General features: G+C 46.2%; 1 protein-coding gene across 1 annotated transcript in view; it reads left to right on the top strand.

Annotated features, from left to right (window-relative positions):
* Positions 1–1,023: 1,023 nt before the first annotated feature.
* Positions 1,024–25,269, top strand: part of RNF128 (ring finger protein 128) — a gene marked incomplete at both ends in the record, with an annotated part of 29,234 nt that continues 4,988 nt past the window's right edge. The window contains 4 exons of the mRNA XM_080624770.1: positions 1,024–1,471; positions 15,631–15,878; positions 22,449–22,520; positions 25,109–25,191. Coding sequence (XP_080480896.1) covers positions 1,024–1,471; positions 15,631–15,878; positions 22,449–22,520; positions 25,109–25,191 — 851 coding nt within the window. The remainder of the gene's footprint in view (positions 1,472–15,630; positions 15,879–22,448; positions 22,521–25,108; positions 25,192–25,269) is intronic.

Raw genomic sequence — 25,269 nt, 5'->3', positions numbered from 1 at the left:
TATGTGTCACAGACCAGCACTGAATTCCTGGTTATCAGCCCCATGGATTCAGAATCAGCCCAAAGCCTTCATTAAAAACTAAGCGGTGTCGACTCATATCAGGGTTTAACTCTGTGTTTACACTAATTTTGTTGATGATTGCACAGGCAGATCCTGTGCCATGTAATCACTGCACAGGAATAATCCTTTCTAAATGATGGGCTCCCATCCAGAAACCCAGCCTGTGCGCAGTGACACGTGGCCTTTTGGGGATGTGTTTGAGCAGCTCCTGCTGTGGGGGCAATTCCTGCAGAGCGGCAGGCAGGAGCAGAGCCTCTCAGTCAGAGCAGCAGCTCTGCTGAGAAGAGGAGCTCAAAGTGTTTTTGTTTCTCCTGTTGTCCTTTCTTCCCCCGTATTCCCTGGCGGGGCCCTACACCATGTCATGCTCATGTCTGCAGCCATTCTGTTAACACAGCAAACCTAGTATTCTATAAACCAATTTTAGGCAGGACTGATACCGCACGTTGCTGAGTGCTCAGCAAATATTAACTCAGCGGTGTGGAGCAGGCTGGGTCATGCCTGGGCACCTTCTGCTGGTGCTGCTATGCCTGGGGACTTCTGAGGGGGGTCAGCCCCTTGAGCGCGTTACCCCACTGGTGCTCTCTCTACTGGGTGCCTGGAGCGGTGTCACCCACCGTGCCTGGAGGTGATGGAGGGGAGTGATCCGGGGGGACATGCGTTGCCCCTGAGAGATGATGTCAAGGGGAACCATCACTTCTGAGACGCGACCTGGGTGGGAGACTCACCGCTTTCCCCCGGGAGGCGATCCGGAGGGGGGACCCGGGTGTTCCGCATCCCCGGCCGTGGCTCGGCACCGGCCGCAGGGGTGCGGCGGGGCCGGGAACTCCCGGTGGGGTTCCCGCAGCGGGCGGGAGGTGGGGGGGGCGTGCCGCGGGGGGGCGGCCCCGCTCCTCCCCCGTGAGCGACCGCGGCGATTTTAGGAGGAGGCGGCGGCGCAGCCGGGCCGAGCTGAGCCGTGCTGGGATGTGTCCGCGGGCCGCGCTGCTGGCGCTGGCCGCGCTGCTCTGCGCAGCCCCGCCGCCCGGTCCTCGCGGGGCAGCGGCGGTGGCAGCGTGGACCGCCTGGCTGAACGTGTCGTGGGAGGACGGCGCGGACCGCAACCGGAGCGGCTGGGAGGCGAGCGAGAGCGGCCTGTACGGGCAGGACTCGCCGCTGCAGGCGGCTGCGGGGCTGCTGGTGCTGCCCGACGGCCGCGACTCCTTCAACGCCTGCAGCGCCCGCACCAACTTCAGCAGCGCCCCCCCGCCCGGCGGCAGCGGCTCCCCCCAGGGCTGGCTCGCCCTTATCCAGCGCGGCGGCGGCTGCTCCTTCGCCGACAAGATCCGTCTGGCCGCGGATCGCGGAGCCGCCGCCGCCGTCATCTACAACTACCGCGGCACCGGCAACGAGGTGCTGCCCATGTCCCACCATGGTGAGCCGCCGGGCCAGGGAGGGGGGACCGGGCTGGGGAAGAGTGGGGGGCCCTGCGCGGGGAGCTGCCGCTTCCCCCTCCTCCGCGGGGTGCGAGGACACGTCTTGGGTTCACCCCCAGCTGGCTCAGCCCTCGCTAAACGTGCCCAGCTGGGATGCTCGGTAAGAGCCTGGAATTTCCTCCTGGCGCTCCCGCACAAGGAGGAGTTTCTGCCTGTACTGGCCGGTGCCGTGCACGGCGCTGCTGTTGTTGAATTTGCTCTGATTAATGAGTAACAATGTCTGATAGTGGAGGCTGCTGTTGTAGGCTGAGGGCGAGCAGAGCTCTCTGCCCCGGGTGGGCTGGGCGCTGGCTGCAGGTGTGCCGGGTGAAGGTGGGACTCGCCTCTCCCCCTTGTTTCGGTTTCGAGCCCGGACAGGGAGCTGCCCGGAGCCAATGGATGCTGCGTTCTGTAAAGCCTGTTATGATTTAAGCCCAAGCGGCAACTAAGTACCACGGAGCTGCATGGTCACCCCCTCTACAGCGCAGAATTGGGGAGGAGAACCGGAAAAATGTAAGAAACAGTGAGTTGCGATAACAGCAGTTTAATACTTGAAATAAAAGTAAAATGTTCTAACACTAAAAATAGGAAACAGAGAGAGGAAGGACTAAAGCCAAAGCACAGCACTGTACCAGCTAGTAGAAGGAAAATTAACTCTATCCCAGCTGTCCTGGTTTAGCAGTAGCAGTCATTTTTTCTACTGGTGCAGTGCTGTGTTTTGACTTTCGACCTGGGAATAATACTGATAAAGCCGATGTTTTCAGTTGTGGGTCAGAATGTTTACCCTGACCAAGGTCTTTGTGAGTCTCATGCTCTGCCAGGGAGGAGGAGGGGCCGGGAGGAAGCAGGGACAGGACACCTGACCCAAACTAGCCAAAGAGGTATTCCATACCACAGCACGTCATGCCCAGGATGTAGAACTGAGGGTTCCCGGAAGGGCTGGATCATGGCAGGGTGGGGGTGAGGTACCGGTTGGTGAGCGGTTGTATTCTCTTCCTTGTTATTTCCTTTATCATTATTACTATTAGTGGTAGCAGTAGTGATTTGTGTTATACCTTAGTTATTAAACTGTTCTTATCTCAACCCGTGGGAGCTGCATTCTTTTGATTCTCCTCCCCGTCCCTCCAGAAGCGGAGGGAAGAAAGGTGGGGGGGGAAGTGGACTGCGTGGTTCTGATTTACGGCCTGGGCTTAAACCACGACACCAGCCTAAACCAGGACACCTGTAAAGTCTGTGGAGTAGATTTGGGCCCTGAAATAGGCTGGGTTTCTACACCCAGACACTTTTTACTTCCATGTCCTGCACACTAACCAGCTCAGAAATAGGCAGAGTATTAGACTCCTTCATAGGCAACGTTTCACCAGCAAGTGGCTAAAACCCTGTAAAGCTTGTTTCTGTTTTGCAGGGGCTGAGAGAGCCTCTCTTGCTATGGAAAGCTTCCTACTTGCCAGCAGTGGGTTTTTGTGGTGGTGTTTTATGTTCCGAACTGCCCATTTTTCTTATGCAGAATGAGATTTGTATTTCCTAAGAAGCAGCCCTGGGCTGAAAGCTGTGTTAGTACTGTCTGGGAGCAGCCAGAGCAGGGGCCCTGCAGGCACAAGTGAGTTTGCTTTGGTGGCTCTGACCAGCCCCTGCCCTGATGCACACACACCTCAGGGGTGTGTTGGTATTCTGCTTTGAGAAGCCACGTTGTCTGGAGAGAAATACAGCAGTGAAAATAGTGACTTTTAAAGCTTTGACTGGTTTGGAAAATAATTGCATCCTTGCAGCACCCCTCTTAGAAGGGGTGGGGATAATTTCTGCCTGTTAGTGGTGGAGGTAACTGTTCTGGTGAGACAAGGAAACAGTAGCTGCCTCTGGAAGTTAGTTGTGTGTCATTTTAATGAGCTGCATGACTGCCTGTATTCTAGTTTAAGAATTCAATACATACAACCTGGATGGGCTCTGCCTGTTCTGAGAAAGAGCTTTCTTGTGTAATCAAATTGTCTGCTGACAGACACTATCAAGATCTGGCTGTTGCTGGGTCAGTTCTTCCTATAGAACTGACAGCAGCATTCCTGCCCTGAGTCCTGTTTGCAGTGTGCCTTCCTAATCCTGCAGCTCCTTTGGCACTGCTGACCTAGGGAGGTCACTGCTGAACCTTGAGGGGAAGATATATGTGCTCCTGCCTCCTCCTTCATCCTGGCTGCTGGAGATCTACAGCATCTTAATCTTAATGCTAGGAGCCATCTCTTGAAATGAGCCATCTGCTCTCTGCAGGGTCTGCTCCTGCCTTTCCCATGCTGTCTTAAGCTTTCTGCTGAGAGATTTATGTCAGAGTGGCCCTGACATAATCAGCTGTCCTGATTATCCTGTGCACTGGGTTATGGGCTTGAGGGCATGTGGAAACATCCCAGCTGAACCGTAGACAAATAGCACAGGGATTTCTTGGAGAAGACAGCTTCTGTCAAACTGCTTATTTCATCTGCATGACTCCTTCTTGCCATGTCCTAGCACCATTACTGAGCTAAGCTTGTTGCTGCTGTTGCTTTTAGTCTCTCTTTCTCTCTTGTTCCACCTTCTCTTGTCTTCCTCTCTGGACCTGACTTTTCCTACTGTCATGGTTGCCTGCAAATCCCTGTTTTCACCTCTTCCCACATCGATGCTCTTCCATCTGCTCTCTGGGCTTTGGTGGCACACTGTGCTTGGGCCACCATTGCCCTGTGCCACTGCTGGGAGCCAATGTTCTCCAATCGAACATGAGAAACATTTCAGGCTTTTAGCACAGCATGGTGAAGAGGAAGCAAGCTACAAGCAATCAGCCTCATTCATCCTGCTAAGTCAGGATGTTCGTTGTCCAAAGCTGATGCAGTGTAGTGCTGCAGGCTGAGCTCAAACTTAAGAGGTAAGAGCTGGTCATGTGGTCTTTGCTGAACTACATTTTGGCTTGGGTTCTCCTGTTCTGGCCTCCAAAGGGGGCACTGGATGCTCCAGCTCTTCTGGAGGCAGTGGTGTAGGTAGCCCTGCTCATTGGAGTATGTGTTTTGTGCAACTCCTGCCATTGCTGTAACGGCTGTGCTGATGGTGACTTCACAGTCGGGGTTTCCTAACTGGCTTTGTTTCTGCTTTAACTGGGCCATCATTTGCCATCAAGTGAAACCAAGCAAGGTGGAGTGCTTCCTCCAGGCTGAGGCAGTGGGAAGCACCAGGAGGTGGCTTTGCTGGGCCAAAGGGGCGCTGAGCCTCAGGGCTTTCCCATCTGCCGAGGTGTCCTGGTGATATCTCCTCCTGTGTGCTCTGCAGTGGTGCCCAGGGCTCTCCTCCATGCCCAGCATGGGAGCTGTCATCTGCCTGGCAGAGAAGCAAGATCCCCTTGGGTGGGCTTTGACAAAGCATATGGTACAACATGCGTTTTGCAGTACTTTGGTAGCAGCAGAACATGAAGTTATTAACAGAAACTTATATAAAAGTGCAGTGTGCCTTTTTCTGGGGCTGTCAAGCTCGGCTTTTGAAGCAGCTTTCTGGTTTAGGGACTTCAATGTGCCTGTGTTGACAGCAGTGTTTTTCCTGGTCATCCTCCTTCCAGAGACAACTTGTCTTACAATCATCATGTTTAGTCTGAATCCTTTACTGCTTATGTCAGTGCTCTGTGTGGAGACATTTTGGTGTGCCAACTTTAAAAAAAGTTAAAAAACCCCACCAAACCAACCACCCAGGCAATAGAAACAACCAAATACAATAAATAGCTAGATCAGATATGATAAAATCCTATCTAATCTTCTCTAACACATAGAATGTCAAGGATTTAATGGAGTCCAAAGTAATATTTACTTTGTATTTTTATGAGCACAAAACCTATCAACTGGCAAACTTCAGTTTGAATTGTGCTCTTTTTAAGATGGTACCGCTCTGTGGCAGGTTGAGCAGGGTTTCAAAGTACATTTCTGTGTGCTTATAACTGCACCTTTCTGTAATCTATATTGACCTTCTGAAAAAGACATTTGATTCAAGGGAAAACGGTAGCATGTGGGGAAGAAGTGCACAAGAAGTGGTGTGTTTTAAAGGTGGACCTTGCTTTAAGGTAGAGCCAGGCTGTTAGATGGTGTCAGGGTATGGTGGTAACCATGGGAAGTGTTCTTTGGTGTCAAGTATTTCCCTAGTAAAGAAGGTTTCTTTGCAGGTCAGAAAGCAATTGTGATGATTCTCTTTGGTTCCTCTCTTCTCGTGTAACTCTACCCTTGAGAAGCACATCACCTGATCTTCAGAGGGCTTATTCTGGGGGAGCAAGCTAAATAATTCTGACTAAAGCAGTGACAACGTGTCTCAGGTTCAGAAGATCTGGTTCAAGTATAAACTTGCATCAATAGGTGAAAGGAGAAGGAAAGGTTAAACATGTAGCACTGCTGCTTAACTTGTTCTGCAGGAATTTCACTGAGATGAAGGCTGATCTCCGTATGCTTAGAGGAAATAGTGTGTGGCAAAAGTGTATCACTGTGATTCTGCTCCCCTTCTGCGTGAGGTATGATCTTTACAAACAAGCTAGAGCTTTGCCATGCTATTAAAAAGCTGCTGTGCCCTGTGAAACTGTTCCTGTTAGCCTGAGGCAGACTGTCCCAAGGCAGGCTGTGCTGAGGCCTCCTAAATGTTGTGTAAACAAATAGTGCATCTCTGCAGGGAATGCAGACTTGGGCTGAGCACATCCAGGTGAGGAATGAGGATGCAAGGTCTAATTAATGACACTTGTTCTCCCATGTGACCTGGCCACTGCCTCCAGATTATTTTGCCCTTGCTTTCACCAGCTCTTTACTGAGGAGAAACCTGATGGATCCACCATGCCTACATCATATTTGCAGTCTGTAGTTCCTGAAGTTTGTAGCAATTTGAGTCCAAGAAGAGCCATTTGATGCGTGTGTGCTGCAACTTTGTCTTTATGTGCTCAATTCAGCTCTCCTGGCTGCCTGGTGTGGAATAAACTCATTTCACAGCTATAGTGGCATTCAGATAACTGATCATGGTACACAGCATCTGACCCTGATATCCCACCTGCAGGGGTGGTGGAGGTGCGACAGTGAGCTGGGGTTGCCCACAGCATAGAGGTCTGTGAGCAAGCATGACAGGCACTGAGAAGCAGGGTAGACTAATTGGTGCTCCTAACAGCTTATGATCCCTACCCTTGCTCTTCCTGGTCTATTTTAGGTACCTCTGTGCCATGGAAAACTGCAGGGTAGGCACCAACCCTGAGATAGGCTGGAACTGGTCTGTGAAGTGTCCTTGCTCTTTGGGGGCACTGGGCTGCTGAAATGTGAAGGGATGAATTAAAATCCTGAGTGACAGCTGTGATAGGAGAGGCTTCATTGTGTGGGACATATGGCCCTAAAACAATGATGATGCTTGTTTGCCTCCAGTCTTGAATGTGCCAGTGAGCAAACAGCGGTCAGGCTAAGCACTGCTCCCTGCTGCATCAAATGTGACCTGGCATCTTTCTGCAGACAGATACCTTCTGGCTTATACTATGTTGACTTGCATTATTTCGTCATTAGCTTTCTCAAACTTACTTGTTTCCAGTGAGCACTTAGCTGCTACCAGTATGTTGGTGGCAGGTAATGTTTGGGGTGGAGAGCATGAACAGCAGGAGAAGGGGGAGGGACAAACCTACCTACAGCTTATCCAGGTTTAAATTGCTGCTGGTACTACGAATTCAGTCACTCTCCCTTCTTCAAAGTGGGGAGCTTATTGAAGGGCAATAAAGGTTTGAGGGTGACTTCCTCTGACAGTGTCTGTGGTGGAGGATGGGTGCTGGGTTTGGTGCTGCTCAATCAGTTCTGCATTCCTGACGAAAGCTGGCCTTGTGCATGCGGATGAGAGCAATCTTTACTTTCTGTCAACATTGTACGCTTGATGAAAGCAGAGCCAGCTGTCCTGGTTTCATAGCACTTCTATGAGGCTAGTTATTTCCTTTGCATTTGTGGTGCGATATGGCGCTGAGACGCAATGGCTTTGTGTGCAGCACTGGCCTTTCATCCAAGGTGAATGACACCATATCTGCAATACCAGTTCAGTCTCTGTATGCTGTTAGCATATTTTCATAGAATCATAGAATGGTTTGGGTTGGAAGGGGCCTTAAAGCTCATCAAGTTCCGACCCCCTGCCATGGGCAGGGACACCTTCCACTAGACCAGGTTGCTCCAAGCCCTTCCAACCTGGCCTTGAACACTGCCAGGGATGGGGCAGCCACAGCTTCTCTGGGCACCCTGTGCCTCAGCACCCTTACAGTGAAGAACTTCTTCCTAATATCTAAATCAACCCTCTTTCAGTTTAAAGTCATTCTCCCTTGTTCTGCCACTACAGGCCCTTGTAAAAAGTCCCCCTCCAGATCTCTTGTTGGCTCCTTTAGGCACTGGAAGCTGCTCTAAAGTCTCCCTGGATCCTCCTCTTACTGTAACAGATAACAGTAAACCTGTACCAGCCTGTTTGGTAACCACTAGAAATTCCCTGTTTCTTACTATTTTGATATGGTGAGATAAGCAGTATTCAAGTATTCATGTTATGCCTTACATATTTTTAAACTTGAAAGACAGTATATCAAATATTCTTCTTACATGTCTGAAGAGCCACATGTGCTAATCTGGTAGGAAATTGTTGGAGAGTCAACTGTGTCTTTCATGTACTGGAGATGGCTTGATCTCTAAGTGTGTCTTTGTGGATGTTGGAGGGATGCCAGGGGAATACTACCAGCTCCTTTGACTAAGGCTGAGGGCATAGCTGGTGCTGATGATCTGTGCTGCAAGCACCATATCATGTAGAGAAAAGCAAAGATCCAGCTACCATATGACCGAGGCCAGGGTTTGTATTTAATTCCCTGCAGAATCTTCAGATAGTGATTCTGCTGTAGTTAAGAGGACCCTTAAGGGAAGTATTTCCCTTGAGAATTCCAACTCTCAAGGCTGCTTTTTGCTGCTCTTCTTATATGTGAAATGATCAAAAGTCATTTATTTCATTCTGTTTTTTCTGAGCATGTGGCTTATGTGGTGGTTAGCTGGGGCTTTCTGTAGCTGTGGAAAAGGAAGTGTGATGGGTTATTGCTGTGCTACTTTGAATGGTTCTTGTGTGACTGCATTTTCTGAAGACTCCTCTGCAAGACCATGCAATCTCTTTAAAAATCATTCATCCTGTGGTAGTTCTGTGGCAGAACTTACTGAGCTGTTGCAGTATCCTGCAGCCTTTCATCTGTTAATAATTGCATCCTTCATTTCTCAGTCCTTTTAAAGCATTCAGAGAAAACAGTTCATTGGTTGTCTGCTGAAGGACTGTTTAATTCCTGTGTAGAATAAAAGAGGTGATCTTGTTTTTAACAACATTTGTAGTTTATCTGGACTTACTCTGCCACTGCAGTACTAAACAACTCCCAGTCAGCTAGCCATGGCTAGCCTATCTGAAAACCCCTTCTACACAGGGAAAGATAATGTTTAACTTTCAGATAGAATGACTGCTTCCTCTCCTTCCCCTTCCAGTGGCTTCTGAGAAACTGTTTCTCTCTCCAATACTAAAAACCCACTTGAGTTCTAAGGAAAACTTGGTGTTGGTTGGATACTAAAGTATTGTTGAAATTGCTTGCTGATACCACCAAGACCGAGAACTGTTTGTGGGTATAGGCGGGAGAGGAGTTAGGCAAGCTGTGGGGTGAGCTGGTTCCCGGAGAGAGGAAGCCACAGCAGATGCATTGGTTGCATAAGGCAACCAACTTATGGACAAAGTGAAATAACACTGGACAAACTCTGGGTACTAGATTTCACTCTGCTTAAAGATGATGCAAAACTTTGGACCTTCAGAAAGAAGGAAGGGGGAAATGAGGAATCTGACATGTTGGAGCTTGTGTGTGACATGCTAGCTTTTTCCTTGTTATTTCAGATTAACAAGCCTGCTTCTCATGTTTTATACCTTCTTTCTTAAAAACGCCTACAAAACTATTGCCTTCCTCAGATGTTTTCACCAAACTGTGTTGTAGCTTGGTCTGTTCCCAAGGGGAAGGGTGTCCTATCACACTGGTTTATGGCCTGTTCTTGGAAAACAGTGATAGAGATGTTAGAGGGGTTTGGCTTTTGATATCTTGAGAAAATAAAGATCTGTAGAGTTTGCCACAGGTTACACTGAGGCTTTTAAACTGAAATGAAAGGGTCTTTCATGACTTGAAGCTGAATTTGGTTGGTTCAAAGCAAGTTTAAACAATGCAAAATGGTTACAGTGCCTGAACAAGCTGAGAAACCCATTCTAAGTGAGGCTAGAGGAGCTGACTTGGAGCTGGAGTTCTTGAGTTGGCTTCCATGACATGCAAAGCTGTCAAACAGCTGGAAGTTAATTATTCACCGCAAAAAGCTTTGCCAGGGCTTCACAAGACTTGGAAAAACATACACAGTGTTTGTCAGTGTCACCTCGGAGCACTGCACGGAGGGCACGTTAAATATTTCTCTTAGATTGGGTTAGTGTTCTCTGTGGTGTTGGGTGCGGTATTGAAGTCAGTGGTAGAGGAGAAGACAGTGCAGAGATGTCAAGTTTCATAACTGATTTTTTTTTGCTGAAGTTTTGAAGGCACATGTTTTCTATTAGGTACTGGTATATTAGACCTTAAAATGGGCTGCACCAGAAAGTAACCTACAATTGTCAAGCTGGCTTTGTGGTTAGCAGTCTGAGTCAGTTTGGTTTTCTTAGTTATGAAACTCAAGTGGTGAATAAGAAATGTGGTATTACAATAGCAATTCCTTAAATTCAAACCCTGCAAAAGGTTTTCTTAAAACTAAACTTGTTTTCTGGCAACTAGTTAGCTGGGGAACTTGAATATGGTTTTCATAACTTGAAGGAATTTTGTTAACATGGCAGAGATTTAAATTACTCTCCTCCCCTTCCCTGGTTTATTAAATGCACAATGCAAAAGTTAAGATTAACAGAGGGGCAAAGCCGCCTTCTTTTTCCTTTTCTGGAAGAAAAGGCAAAGATCTGGAAGTGCAACAGCAAAGTTTGACTTCAACCTGCCTGGAGCTCTGAGAGAGGAGCAGCATGTACAACAAGGCCCCTTTCCTCCTCTTGAGCTGGCTGCTGTGCGTGGAGTGGTTTCAACTTGTAGGAGCCTGCACTGGAGCATCCAGGAGGCAGGATTTTACCCTGGAAAACACACTGCTATAGCAACGCCCTGCTCTCTTCAGGGAAGATTTGCTCACCAAAGCTGTATGGGAAGGGATGGATGCTGTGAAAGCTGCAGTGAGTGAAGCTGAGGCAGTGGCCCGTGCTTGTCCTGATGTTCTTGTATAGTGAGTGGCTTGGCTGCAAGGCTGGAGATGCAGGACACTAGGGATAGGTTTTAATTATGGTTAAGGTAGCATTCCACTTTCATCCCAGGTGAGGAGATCTGCCTGGTTCATTTACAGATATAGCTAGTAGCTGTGCTCCGTGAGGGCAAGCCATGAGCCCTTCCCATGCTCCCCAGTAGCACAGACCTGAAGTCAAGACCACAATCGCGCTCAGCATCACCATTGCAGTCTCTTGTTGGCAGAATTTCCCTGTAAGTCTGCATGCTGTGGCTGTAGTCTCTGGGTTTGAAGTCTTACTCTGCTGTATTTAATGAACTTGGAGTGCTGGTGTAGCTCCCTTCTAAAGTTTTGTTTTCTTTCTGTATTATAGAAAGCCTTTAACAGTAGTGAGTTGTGGGGGCTGGGCAGAAGCCTGCAGTTGTAGCCTCTAATTACTGCAAATCCCAGTGCTTTCCTTAATCTCTGAATTTCCTTGACACTTTGTGGACTCCAGACCACCTGGAAGCTGTGCTATAACTACCTGAGGGGGTAGATAACTTCAACAGGTTTCAGGAGAGAAGTGAGGAAAGAAAATGCTCATTGCTATATATTAATAATCAATGTATATGGTAAACCAGCTCTCTTGTCATTAAGGAAAAAAAAATTCACTGTGACACCCAGAGAAACCTGCTTGTAGTGTTTCTAAAAGTTCTTGTAATGTGCCTGGGAAGGAGGTAGTTCATTGAAGCTATTGGAGCCTCTCATCCCTTCACTGGCATGGGGGAGGAAGGAAAAAAGTAGGCAAGTCTGGAAACGGGGCAAATCTGAAACCAGGACAAAATCTCACCTCCTGTGGGACTCAGCTTGCAGCTTTGTTCACCCTGAGCACACCATGACAACTCTTCTTAGCTCTTCTGTGGTGAGAGGGTTTATATTGATAGCTATGCAAGAAACACTGTGGAGGCATCAATGCTGTGCTCTAGCATGGATCTGCAACACAAGTGTTGCCTTGAGGTGTGCCACGGAGTCCTGCCATACTTCGCAATGGCACATAGGTGCCTGCTCATCTGGAATTTAGTCATATGCAGTAGCTCAAAGAGCTAAAATTCTAGTTATCCTGTACATTGTGTATATTTGATCTGAATCAAGTAATCAGGTATGCTTTGCCATACCTTATTTTAAAGTAGAGGATTTGGTTGGCCCCAAGATCTAATCCTTGGCTCAATGTGCTTTAATGCATGAAGAGATTGTGATTTTTAGCCAAAAGTCACATGCTATTAAGGCATTGATTAGACTACATTGCAGTCTGTGGGGTGACTGTTGTCCAGGACCCACAATTAGCTTGGTTCAGAATAGATTGCTCTGTAGCACACACAGGAGTGGCACTGGATTACAATAATCCCCTTAATGAATGTGAAAAGGTAGGTGCTTACTGTGCAAAAGTTAATGCTCCCCGTTCTGTGCACCTCTTGCATTTCTCTACTGAATTGCTAAACCTGTAACTTCATGTTTACGGGGAGCGGAAATGTAATGGTAAAACAAGTGAAGACTCTGCAGGGCAGAATTTAATATAGGTACTTATATTGGTATGAATAGATGCAACTCCACTCTGCATCTAAGTAAACCTGATACAGGAAGGTAAAACTTTGATCCCAGTCATGCACTTTCCTTGTGTGCCAAATGTGCTTGTGTCCCAGCTCTTCCCCATGCCAACAAACCAGTTCTTGTGCTTCATCTGTGCCAGCCCATATCTGCAAAACAGCATCCTTCAGACTTTGACCGGCGTGCTGCCTTATGATCTGGGAGACACTTTCTGCAAGACTCCAAAACTGTATTTGAAGACTTGAATAACTTCCTCTTCCCCAGTTTCACAGGAGATGGGTGAGGAGAGAGGCTTGGAAATGTTTAACTAAACAGGTCTTGCTTCTGTTTAGCAATGAGGTCATTATTAGCTAAACAGGCAGCAGCTTAACCTCACCTTCTAATGTCCCTTAAAACTGTTACCTGAATCAAAAAAGCTGATACCTCAGTGAGGAACTTTCATGAAGTTTTTGCCATGCACAGATAATTGACTTTCCTCCTGCTTTGCTGGTGTCTGGAGGGGGAAGCTGACAGTTCAGGGCAGTTGTTATGCTTGAGACACCTCGGCAGATCATAGAACGATTGAGGCTGGAAGGCACTACTGGAGGTCATCTTGTTCAACCTCCTGCTCAAGCCCGGTCACCTAGAACACATTGCTCAGGCTTGTGTCCAGACAGTTCTTGAATATCTCTATGGGAAGAGACTCCACAACCTCTCTGGCCAACCTACTCCAGTGCTGTCCCCTCATGGCTCATTGCCATTAAGATGCCCAAGCACTGTCAGGGGCCTCTGTCTGGGTTGTGGTTTCAAGGCCACAGTAACTTGTTTCAGTACCTGTCACGATGGGACCCATCTGTCAGCTCCGGAAGCATTTGGTAGGGGATGTTCCTAGTTGGTTTTATTCTAGAAGCACAGCAATAATGCTAAACATGGATTCTGGGCTTCTGTCTTGGCTTCAGGCTAATAGGACATCACTGAATCTCCTCTTGGCAGGTGAAGGAGGCCTTGTTTTCTGCCAGGTACAGGTGATACTTTTATGACAGGCCTTGTGCGATGGTGCCAGAGACATGCTTAGTCCAAAAGGACCTTTTGATGTGACTAAATTCCTGTGGCCAGAAATTAGGTGCAGTTTCTGGATTCCTTTTCCCTGTTGTTGGCACAAGGCATTTGGTTAACCTCATGCGATGCCAGGTTAGCTTCCTTGTAATTGCCTTTAGAAATTAATCACTGGTCCGAAGGGTTGGCATTACAAAATATTGAATATGGAAGCTGATACTTGTCACTGGGGCTGTGCTCCAAGAGGGAGAGAGTACTGCAAGTGCTGATGGAAATGACCACTCTCTCACTTCTGCCCTTGTTGCTTCAGTGTCAAAGCCACCAGTGGACCACTTGCATGTGTTTAAAGCAGAGGTGAAATTGTGAGAGAAGTCACTGGTGGAAAAAATGTGAGAAAGGCTTAAAACTGTCTAATGACAGCCTGGTGAACTGATCAGCCTGCAACTTACATGGAAGATTTTTCCTTCTTTAAGGGTAAAACTTGTTCACAACTGATGGCTCAGTAGCTGAAATGGTTTTGCAGGCTGATGGTGACATTTCATTAACAGGAATCCCTACGCTGCATCTTGTGTTGCGTGTAACCACAAGCTACATTTGACTGGTGAGACACATAGAAGCGAAGGGGAATAAGGCAGAACAAGCTTTTTTTTGCTTATTTTGGCAGGCTTTTTATGTTGTTGTCACAGCCTGGTTTTCCATGCTTTATTTCATGCTTATGAAAGTAATTCTCACCTTCTGACTTGACCCGTGTTTGCTTGCTCCTAACATCTGACTCCAGCTCATTTTATAACTGATGTATAACCCCTAGTTCATCAGGAAGAACAGTAGTTGCAGTCTGGCTGTTATTTTTGTTTGGTTTATTTTTTCCCCTCTTCTCTGTATGATGTACTTCTCATTACAAGGAGCTTTCTGAATAAAAGATGAGTTTAGTCACACTGAGGAGAGTTGCTAGACATCCTGCTTAGCCATGTTGGATCAAAGGCATTATGTGAACAAGCTGGAAAACTAGTGAGTGCTTCTGAAATGAGAGTGAAATGAGAGCCTTTGTGGTTTTAACAGCTATTCTAGGTTTTCTTGGTAGCTGCAAGTTGGATAAGATTTCTCCTTTTGGAGGAAAAAAAATTGTTCCCCCCATTGAGAAGTGTTTGGCTGGGAGGTTAGCTAAAAATAGCACTTCTGTAACAGCCTTTATTCCTTCACTGTGCAGTATCGTTTAATGCAGTGAGATTTCTGACTGGCTAGTCTTTGAACCCACTTCTGGATTTAGTTTAGAGAGAGGCCAGTGATCATTTACTTGTCTCCTTTTATGCCCCCTGACACCCCACCCCTCACCCTTCTTTTTCCTCCACTTAAGGGTATTTCTCTTCTATTAGGACTGCCCAAAGTTATTGCAAATAGTATCTATCAAGTGTCCTCAGTCACTTGCTTGTCACTGAAAACAGCTTTGCTCTGATCTGTACTTGGTGACTACAGTTGCTGGAAATTTCTTCCTACTGTATAAACCCTTGGTTCCTCTCGTCGTTTGTCATGATGTTCAACTGAGTAAATGAAATCTGTTGTTAAAATCTGGATGGAGTTTGCCAACTGCCACCAAGCCAAGTACACCTCCGTATTTGCTTCTCTCTGAATTTGCATTAGAAACCCACAACATCATTTGCAGTTCACAAGGAAATTTTACTCAATTCCTCTGAAAATCCAAAGCAAAGCCTGATCTATGGCTTTGATTGCTCGCTGTCTGGGGTAGTACTCAACAGCACTGCCAAATTTAGAAAAGAGGTGTTAAAGAAGTAGCAACAGAGCAGGAAGGGTCCCTAAGCCACCAGTGGTGTAGCTGGCATCCCTGAGCTCCTGGAGTTGCCGCAGTCCCTAGTGACTGTGTAGGATTCACTTTTAAATTCACACAGATCAAAGGTATGTTAAAATGTAAATCACGGAAGTGTTGAATCTAAAATAATGACAGTCTGTGTCCTATATGGGAGTGAGAAATGCTGTGGAGAGGAATGAATTCTAAATATAGTTAGCTTCTGCAGCTTATAGGTAATGGGACACAGCTTTCAGCTGAACAAGCACATGGAGATGACATTCCATCAGCTCATGTTGAATCTGCAAGTGCTAGTTAGAAACTTTCCAGTCTTTTTTTTAGCACTTGAACTGGAACATCTAAGACAATGACTTGCAAACAACACCTGTGAACTGAGCATGGATTCCCCTTCCCTTTGCAGGTGCTGAAAGCATCGTTGCAATCATGATTGGCAACATGAAAGGCATGGAGATCCTACACCGGATTGAGAGCGGCATGAAAGTGACTATGGTTATTGAAGTGGGGAAAAAGCACGGTCCTTGGATGAATCAGTACTCCATCTTCTTCACCTCAGTGTCATTTTTCATTGTCACAGCAGCAACCATGGGCTACTTTATTTTTTACTCTGCTCGGAGACTCAGGATCGCCAGGGCCCAGTCCAGGAACCAGGTGAGTTTGTGTGTGCCATTGTTGAGGGTTTCTTTCATACCCCTGAGCTTCCATGCTGTGGATTTTGAGGGCAAGATACTCACTGAACACCAAAATCACTGAATTTGTTCATTCCCCAGGAAGGAGTGTGACCTTTAAAATGCTAAGAGACAGATCTTGAAATAGCTTAGAAGTTTCCAAAGAGACCACAAAAAGTAAACTGTCTGAAGAAGGCAACTGATTGTGTTTAGCGAACTTTGTCTCCTACAACTGAATTGCAGTGCAGCCATAATGCTGATGTACCGGAGGCGGTGAGAGAGCTGAACCGCTTTTAGCTGACCCTCACACTTCCCACGTAGCACTCCCTGTGTGCTAGCTGCAAGGTGAGACACGACTGCAAATGTGTCTGTAAAACAGTACATGACTTTGGCTGCCTTTCTGCAGACCACAAGTTGGGAAGCTGCTGCTTTTCTGACTGAAAGCTTTCTGGGAATTGCACTGACAGCCTCAATTAGGAGTTGATAAAAAGCACTGTTAAATTGTGTTCTTTTTTAACCCCAGGCAGGGAGTTGCTAATAAGTTAAGTTTCCAAGTAACTCCTTTCTGTGCAATAAGCTGATGGGATTAATGCCTCCAGCTTTGTCTTTAATCTGATCAGACCTGCCTTACACCTGCCACTTCAGGGCTTAAGCAAAAGCCTTAAAAGTGAGAATAAAGTCCTGGCATGACCTCTGTCAAAGGTGATGGGCAGCAGCAGGAACAGGAAATCAGTGGCTTAGATATGAGTACTTAGTTCAGCTGTTCCCTTACAGCTGTGTTTCAAGGGAGACCATTAGGGTCTGCAGTGCTTCTTGCAGAAGCTGCCTTTGCTCAGGAGTTCTTACAGAGTACTCTCCTACAGACAGCAACAGCATGAGCATCTCGCTCTAGCTGGGCTGAGAGTATATGAATTATCTCTGGATCAGCGGTTAAAGTGACAGACTTCTTTGCCATTGCAGAAGACCTGCCCTACTGTCCTACAGCTTCTCTGCTGTCTTGGAGGTTTCAGGCCCCTTGAGCAAGATCCTTCTGAAATAAGCTGGTGAAACTAGAAGCTGGATACAGGTGTTGAAAATCAGCCCAGTTTCAGGCTTCTGTAACATTTTAGGACTGGCTTATTTGGAGGGTTAACATGCAGAACTGTTGTTGTTGGCAGGCAGATAGACTAGTGAAGGTGAATGACAGCAGTATTCCTGGAGTTGAATGCTCGGTTCTGAAGTAATCACAGAACCTAACTCAGTGGAGTTTCTGTTCTGAAATCCTGTTGTCTAAGTGTAATCTCATGGATTATGGTCAGTTGGCTGTATCTTTACTGAAACAAGAGATCTAACAGTGAGCTGAACTGTATCTGTGCCTTGTCTAAGCTGCATCTGCCCCAGCTTCTGGACTAGGCTTCCCCTAAGTGCTTTGTTTCAGCCTGATAGCATGTTCTAGTGTTACACCACACATGGAAGTGATGTGAGGCTACAATAAGGGAACAGATGGAAGAGCAGTATTGGAAGGTAAATCTGCCCATGGGAAGTAGTGTTGTCACTCCTGGATGCCATATGGAGTTGACTCTATTACCTTTCATGAGGGATGGCATGGAACTTTAACTTGATGCTGTCCTTTTGGCGACATTTTTGAACTGAGATGAATGATGGATTCCCTCTTTCATTCCCTGTCATCTACCCTAGTGTGGCAACTCTGTTTAATGCTAAGCAGACCTGGGCAGGAAAAGCTGGACGTTCTAGAAGCTGGTCCACAGAAGACACTGTTTATCACATCACATGAAAATTTTCCTTCCTTTTGAAGGTATTTAACAGAGCAGTTGTGAAAGTCCAGCTCTATTCTGAGCTATCAGGCTTTCAGCAAGCTACAAATGTTATTAATGCGTCAGTGGCAGACGGTACTGGGAAAATCCAGTCTGCTTGGCTAGCACCTTCACAAACCATTTCTATCTTGGGCTCTGTGTGCACAAGGAGTTTACTGTAGATTGAAAAATAACGTTGATAAATGGCATGCCAGTTCCACATGATTTCAGCTGAACTTAAATTAAGGAGCCTTATAAAGTGCTTTATAAAGTATAAGAATAGAAGAAAGCTTCTCTGCTATCGGGGGTAAAAATGTACTGTTTTGTGAAAGTGGAACTCAAGACAATCCAGAATTGGTTTTGATTGTTTTCATACCATGGCGTATAAAAACTGACCTCACAATGATTAGATAAGCAAAGACTAACAAAAAGTTCTTGCTAGTGAAGGTGAACTTCCAAAAGGTGATGCTAACCGTGTTCCCTGTTAGCCAGGTGATTGGATCTTCAGTGTATATCCAAAATTTGAGAGTTCTAACTGCTTTGAATTACTGAATATTAGTCAAACAGCTTATCAGCTTGTATACTATGTGACGGGCTTTCCTGTCATTGTTCAGCCCTTTGGAAATTCAGGTTGCCTGGACTTCAGTCTGTTCTCTGGTGGGGTAAAGGGTTGTGTTTTGTCTTTTATTGCACAGATGTCAAAGGGTTATACTTTTTTCTCTTTTTTTTTTTTTTCGGGAGATGCTTCCAACCTCAGCTCTTCTGTGATTCTGTGTCTTTAGGAAGCAGTCAAGTGTGTTGATAATTAGGTATTACACATTTTCCTTCTTTTTGAAGTGAACTGCTGCCCTTTACCCACTGTTTCTGCTCTTCAAAGTATCTGTCTGCTTTTAGACCTTCCCTGTGGGATTACATCACTACTGTGTGAGAAGACTTTTAAAGCCTCAATCTACCACTTGAACTAAACCAAACACTTTCAAATTGCTCTACAGAGTGCTGTGATAAGCTAATTGTTATATGTGTTAATCATGCTCTGCAGCTTGTCCCTTGTATGTCCAGGTTCCTGAATATTTGGCTCGTTCTTGTGGACTGAGGCACAGTCCGAGGGGAGCTCTCATCCTGGACTGCAAAGCATAATGAAGCTTGAGTCCCACTTGCTTACTAAAGGGTAGAACAGGAAGAGTGGAGACCATTTTCTAGATGCTTTATCTCTTCTGCAAAGGCTCTTCAAAACAAGAGCCTGGCTGGACATGTGATTCATTCATGGGACTAGTAGTAACCCCTGCTTGAATTGGATGCCTTCCAGGTATTACCATATTGGCAGTGTTTTTTCCTTTTATTTTGGTTTGAGAAGAATCTTCAGAAAGCACTAAAGGCTGAAGATTTTTTGGAGTGCTTTTCTGTTGTTTTATGTACAGCCAGGCTGCTGAGTACCTTTAAAATTTGTCAGTACAGTTTCTATACTTCTTGGGATGACTACTTGCTTCTTCACCTTCTGGTGAAGGTGCTTTTTCTGGATGGCTTGATCATGTATAACCTGGGTTTTAAACATTTTCTTTGCTGCAGGCTTTGTTTGAAGGCAGCAGTTGTCTCTCACTCAGTTTGAGCAGGAATTGCACACAAGTCAGTAACATAAACCTGTGCAAAGGGCTTCTTTAAGAATTTGAGTGACTACTGAGAAGAGCTAGTCATGTTGCCTTGTGGTCCAAGTGAAAATGTAACTTCAGCAGCACATCTGTCCTCACTGAGTTAAAATAGAGTAGCTTTTCCCTCATGAGCCAGTTAGCTAAACTGTTTACAACCTGCTAGCTCCTTATCTGAATGCATATTTTCATCTGGGCTTGAAATTCAAGTCCCCACCTCTGCGATCTCTTACTGCATCATGAGGTCTGTGGGCAAGAAGGTGGAAAAACAAGGCAAGTGTGATAACAGGCTTGCTAACTTTCTTATTAACAGAATACTGGCAAAGTCAGTTCTCCAATATATTAACCTTTCTTAATAATGCAAAATGGCCAGTGATGTTATCTGTGGCCAGGTTTCTAACTTAAGCTCAAGGCTTCACTTCCATTGATTTCATAAAGATTAGATGTTACAGCTGAGAAATGATCTAATTAATGGCTTTGGAGGAGGTGAGTTGCTTAACTTCCCACAATTCAAAATGGCTTTCATGGCAGTAGTTACCTGTGGAGAGAAGAACTTTGTTAGCTCATAGGAGAAGAGCAGGAGTTCCTGACCTCCTTAGGGCTTGTTGGTCTGCATCATCAGAACTAAGCTCACAGAATACCAGGAAGGCACCCTTAAAATCAGCAGTGTTGGACTAGGGAACATTTAGGACTATGCAACAGAAAACTCAATTTTCCCAGTTAGGCACCTCTAATTCCTTCAACATGCCAGAGCCTTCATTGGAGCTGGGACTTGGCCAGTTTTGTAGTATCTTCTATTCCTCTTCTTTTCCCTGCCTCAGCTTAGCTATTTTTTCCTATAGTTGCTAGGTTGGTGCTTTTAGAAGTGTAACATTTCATGTTTTGCTTGAAAAACTTGGCTTCACTAAATGCTTTGACATTCCAGGCTCGAGTATCCTGGATCTCCTGGTGGGCTATTCAATAGAAAGCTTCCTCTTGCAACCTTTTTCCATCCCCCTGGAGGGGTGTTCTCCTGTACTCACCAAAATCGGTGTTAAAGGTGACACTGCCATTGGTGCATTTCATGCATAGCAATTAAACTTGTGCCCAGGCAAAACTTAAAATATTGTTCCAGTAAATTATTAATGATACAGCCAGCTAGGTCCTGTCTAATATGCTTGGCTTGACATGAGATGTGTAGATTAGATACTGCATGAGAGAGTACATTCCTCGAAAGTTTAGTTTTCAATTGCTAATGAGTAGTGGTGACAGACAGCTCTGGCTGTGTATGAGAAGTACTACTATTGCTGCACTCCTGCTCTGTCGATGTTACGATGTTTGCTGCTGAAACTTTTTGGGAACCTCAGTGTGTACTGAGATGGGTGTATGCTGCTTCTTTGTGGCTTCAGTCCAAGACACTGACAAGGCGAACATCATTCTAAAGTCAACCTCAAGTGACGTACAGAACCATACATTGATGTCTTCAACAGAAGAACTCTGCAGACTTCAAAGAAAACTTGACTAGCTCTTGTTCCTACCAAAAAAAAAAAAAACCACAAAACAACAAAACCCACCAAAAAACCCCCAAAACAACAAAAAACCAACAAACACTCAAACAAAAACCCCAAACCTGAAAGCTTGTTTGCATCCTTCACCTTTGGATTGTTTGTATCTCTTCCTTGATAGTTGCTAATAACTATCAACTATTAAACTCCTCAAAGCATGCACATTGATGCTGTATCTCAGGACCCCAAAACACTACATACAGATAGATCATTTTGCACACAAACTGTTTGACAGGGCCCCATAGGACCATATAAATCAACTTGTTTTCCATTAACTGCTTCAGCGCAGGGAATCTTACGCAGACTTGAATTACCAATTCTCACTGAGTTTGCTGGGTGTCAGCAGCAGCCCTCCATGCACTTGTTCCTTCTGTGCTTGTGCCACTGGCACTGTACCTTCATCCCAGGAAATATTCTTGTAACTAGGCTGAAATGCATAAAGATAAGTAATGCTGGAACGCTAACAGTGTGGAGTTCCTGCACTGAGCGGCTGAATTGGGAAGAGGATTTTTGGTGAGCTGCAAAGCTTGTGTCTAGTCTGTTCCTAAGGGAAGTGCTGTGCTGGGATGGCAGTGCCAGAGCTGCTCCATGTACCTCTGTGTCCTGAGGCAGTGCACCAGGGAGGGAGAGGACAGTCATATTCTTTGTGTTGGTGGAACATCACCAACCTGTGATCTTTAAACAGAGATGTTGGCTCCTGTGCTAATTAAATGTGTTTCAATGCAGCTAAACAGCAACAGTTGCTAGGCAAGCTGGGCTTTTCTGTCTGCTCATCTTTGCCCTGCTATCCCAACAGCAATGAGCAAATAATCATGTGAAGGGGAATGCTTCCTTCTCTGCTTTCATTAAAGCTGTCCTGTAATCCCCCTGGGGCTAGTAATTTCATTTGTTTCACACCTTGTGTCACAGGGAGAGTGACAAGTAGCCTATTTCAGGTTTTCCCCTTTCCTTTGTGCATGTTACTCTGAACCAATAACCAGTATTGAGATAAAACTGCGTTCTTCCACTTGACTGGAGTGGTTGGTGTTAGGAGGCTCCTGATGTGTTTGCGTGCTCTGTCATGGCAGAGGACTAGCTCAGGGTGTGTTGGTGGTAGCTGAGCTGATTGGTAAAGAATCTCACCTTTCACCAGGATGTGAATTTGTAGCAGGATGTTGTTATAAAGTGAGTAGTTAAAACTATTGATTGTCAGATTCAACGTTCAGTCTTCTGTACCACATCAATTTGAAGGCTTCTGTTTGTTTCAGCTAGGTCTAATGTTGTCAAGCTATCATCTTGTATCTTCTCAAAGAAGAAACTCTCGACATTCCCAAGCTTTGTGAAAAGGTTAGGTGACAACAAAGCATATGCAAATGCCCTGTTGGTGTGTCATCCAGACTTAATTACCGCGTCAGTATGTTCCAAAGCTCTTTTGTGTTGTCTCTAAATAGTGTGGTCATGCTTACTTGGCTAGTTTTGATACTTCTGGGCTGTAAAACCTGTGCCTGCTTGCAGTAGACACCTTGGTAAGTATTAGTAACCACCATTTCAGAGAAAAATTACTGTGCTTAACCAGGACCGCTTTCTTTTACAGCGACAACTAAAGGCCAAAGCCAAGAAGGCCATTGAACAGCTACAGCTGCGCACCCTGAAGCAGGGGGAAAAGGTATGACTGATCGTGTGATCTCCTGAGTGTTACAGCACACCTTTTGCACAGAACCTGGAGAGTGGTCCTTAGCACTGGAGCAGGATGCATAAGTCTCTCTGAGCCTGTAACTGTCCGTTTCAGAGATGGTTCTTCTTTCAGACCAGGTCCTTTTGCGGGGTGTAAGACTTTCCAATTTGCACATTCTTATAAATCAGATTACTTTTTTTAGCTGCTCATTTGTAGTCTTGATGAGGTAAGAGATCCTAATTTGCTGCCATGGATGCTTAATGATAAACTAATACAGCTAGTCAGCTTCCCTGGCTATACTTTTTGTAATTAAAACTGGAGGTAGAAGTTTATAAACCTCTACAGTAGTGGCTCCAATAATCCAGTGATAGTTTGCAGCTGGACTTCTAAACCATGGGATTAGATTTTCAGTGCTTCTGTTAAAGTGTCAGCTTGACAACGATTAGTCTACACAATGTGTTTATGTAAGATTATATACAGGAGCTTTCTCAGATTACCTTAGACCCCTTTGCAGTAAACCTGACTTGTTCAAAAGGAAGCTTTCAAAGTCTGTTAATGCTGGGAGGAGGGCCAAGGGACCTCTGTGGATGGATAAGGAGCTGCTGAGGAAACTAAAAGGGGAAAAAAGAAGCTTATAAAAGGTGGAAGTGAGGACAGGCAGCCTGGGAAGAGTACAAGGATATTTTCTGGGAAGCTAGGGACCAGGTCAGGAAAGCTAAGGCCGAGTTAGAATTGAGTCTGGCAAGGGATGTGAAAGGTAATAGAAAGGGCTCTATAGGTATGTATCAAATAAAAGACAGACTATGGACAATGTGGGGCCCCTCCGGAAGCTATCAGGAGAACTGGCTACCCTGGATTTGGAGAAGGCTGAGGTCCTCAATGACTTCTTTGACTCAGTCTTCACTGGCAAATGTTCTGACCACACCATCCAAGTCTTGGAAGGCAGATGCAGAGACTGTGAGAATGAAGACCTTAGACCGACTCTAGGAGAGGATCATCTTAAGAACCTGAATGTGCACAAGTCCATGGGACCTGATGAAATCCATCCGCAGGTCCTGAAGGAGCTGATGAATGAAGTTGCTAAGTCACTGTCCATCGTATTTGAAAACTCATGGCAGTCAGGTGAAGTTCCTGACGACTGGAAAAAGGGAAATATAACCCCCATTTTCAAGAAGGGGAAAATGGATGACCTGCGGAATTACAGACCAGTCAGCCTCACCTCTGTGCCTGGCAAAATCTTGGAGCAGATTCTCCTGGAAGGCATGCTAAGGCACATGAAAAACAACAAGGTGGTTGGTGACAGCCAGCATGGCTTCACTAAGGGGAAATCCTGCCTGACCAATTTGGTGGCCTTCTCTGATGGGGCCACAGAATTGATGGACAGGGGTAGAGCAGTTGACGTCATCTACCTGGACTTGTGCAAAGCGTTTCACACTGTCCTGCACAACATCCTTGTCTCTAAACTGGAGAGACATCAATTTGATGGGTGGACCACTCAGTGGATAAAGAACTGGCTGGATGGCTGCATGCAAAGAGTTGTGCTCAACGGCTCAATGTCCAGTTGGAGACCAGTAAGGAGTGGTGTCCCTCAGGGCTCAGTGTTGGGACCGGTCTTGTTCAACATCTTTGTCGGTGACATGCACAGTGGGATTGATGCACCCTCAGCAAGCTTGCCAATGACACCAAGCTGCGTGGTTCAGTTGATACGCCGGAGGGAAGGAATGCCATCCAGAGCAACCTTGACACACTTGTGAGGTGGGCTGATGCCAACCTCACAAAGTTCAACCAAGCCAAGTGCAAGGTCCTACACCTGGGTCGGGCAATCCCAGGCACAGCTACAGGTTGGGCAGAGAAGAGATTCAGAGCAGCCCTGCAGAGAAGGACTTGGGGGTGTTGGTCGATGAGAAAATGAACATGAGCCGGCTTCAGTGTGTGCTCGCAGCCCAGAAGCCAGCTGTGTGTAGGGCTGCATCAAACGAAGTGTGACCAGCAGGTCGAAGGAGGTGATCCTGTCCCTCTACTCTGCTCTCGTGAGACCTCACTTGGAGTATTGTGTGCAGTTCTGGTGTCCTCAACATAAAAAGGACATGGAACTGTTGGAACAAGTCCAGAGGAGGGCCACGAGGATGATCAGGGGACTGGAGCACCTCCTGTATGAAGACAGGCTGAGAAAGTTGGGGCTGTTCAGCCTGGAGAAGAGACGGCTGCGTGGAGACCTCAGAGCAGCCTTCCAGTATCTGAAGGGGGCCTATAAGGATGCTGGGGAGGGACTCCTCATTTAGGGACTGTGGTGATAGGACAAGGGGTAACGGGTTCAAACTTAAACAGGGAAAGTTTAGGTTAGATATAAGGAAGAAATTCTTTACTGAGAGGGTGGTGAGTCACTGGAATGGGTTGCCCAAGGAAGTTGTGAATGCTCCACCTCTGACAGTGTTCAAGGCCAGGTTGGGCAGAGAGCCTTGGGTGACATGGCTTAGGGCGAGGTGCCCCTGTGCATGGCAGGGGGGTTGGAGCTAGATGATCTTAAGGTCCTTTCCAACCCGAACTATTCTATGATTCATTTCTCTTCACCATTTTAGGAAACCGGTCCTGATGGAGATAGCTGTGTGGTGTGCATTGAGCTGTTCAAGCCGAATGAAGTAGTGCGTATTCTGACTTGCAAGTAAGTTCTTTTCCAAACTGCCCCTTAATCCAAAATGGGGAAGCATGTTTTTCCTTCTGCTATATTAACAAAGCTGAT

Source organism: Psittacula echo (assembly GCF_963264785.1).
Source record: "Psittacula echo genome assembly, chromosome: 8".
In the NCBI taxonomy this organism is placed as follows: Eukaryota; Metazoa; Chordata; class Aves; order Psittaciformes; family Psittacidae; genus Psittacula; species Psittacula echo.
The sequence above is the reverse complement of the archived record's forward strand: the minus strand, read 5'-3'. Positions and strand labels throughout refer to the sequence as shown.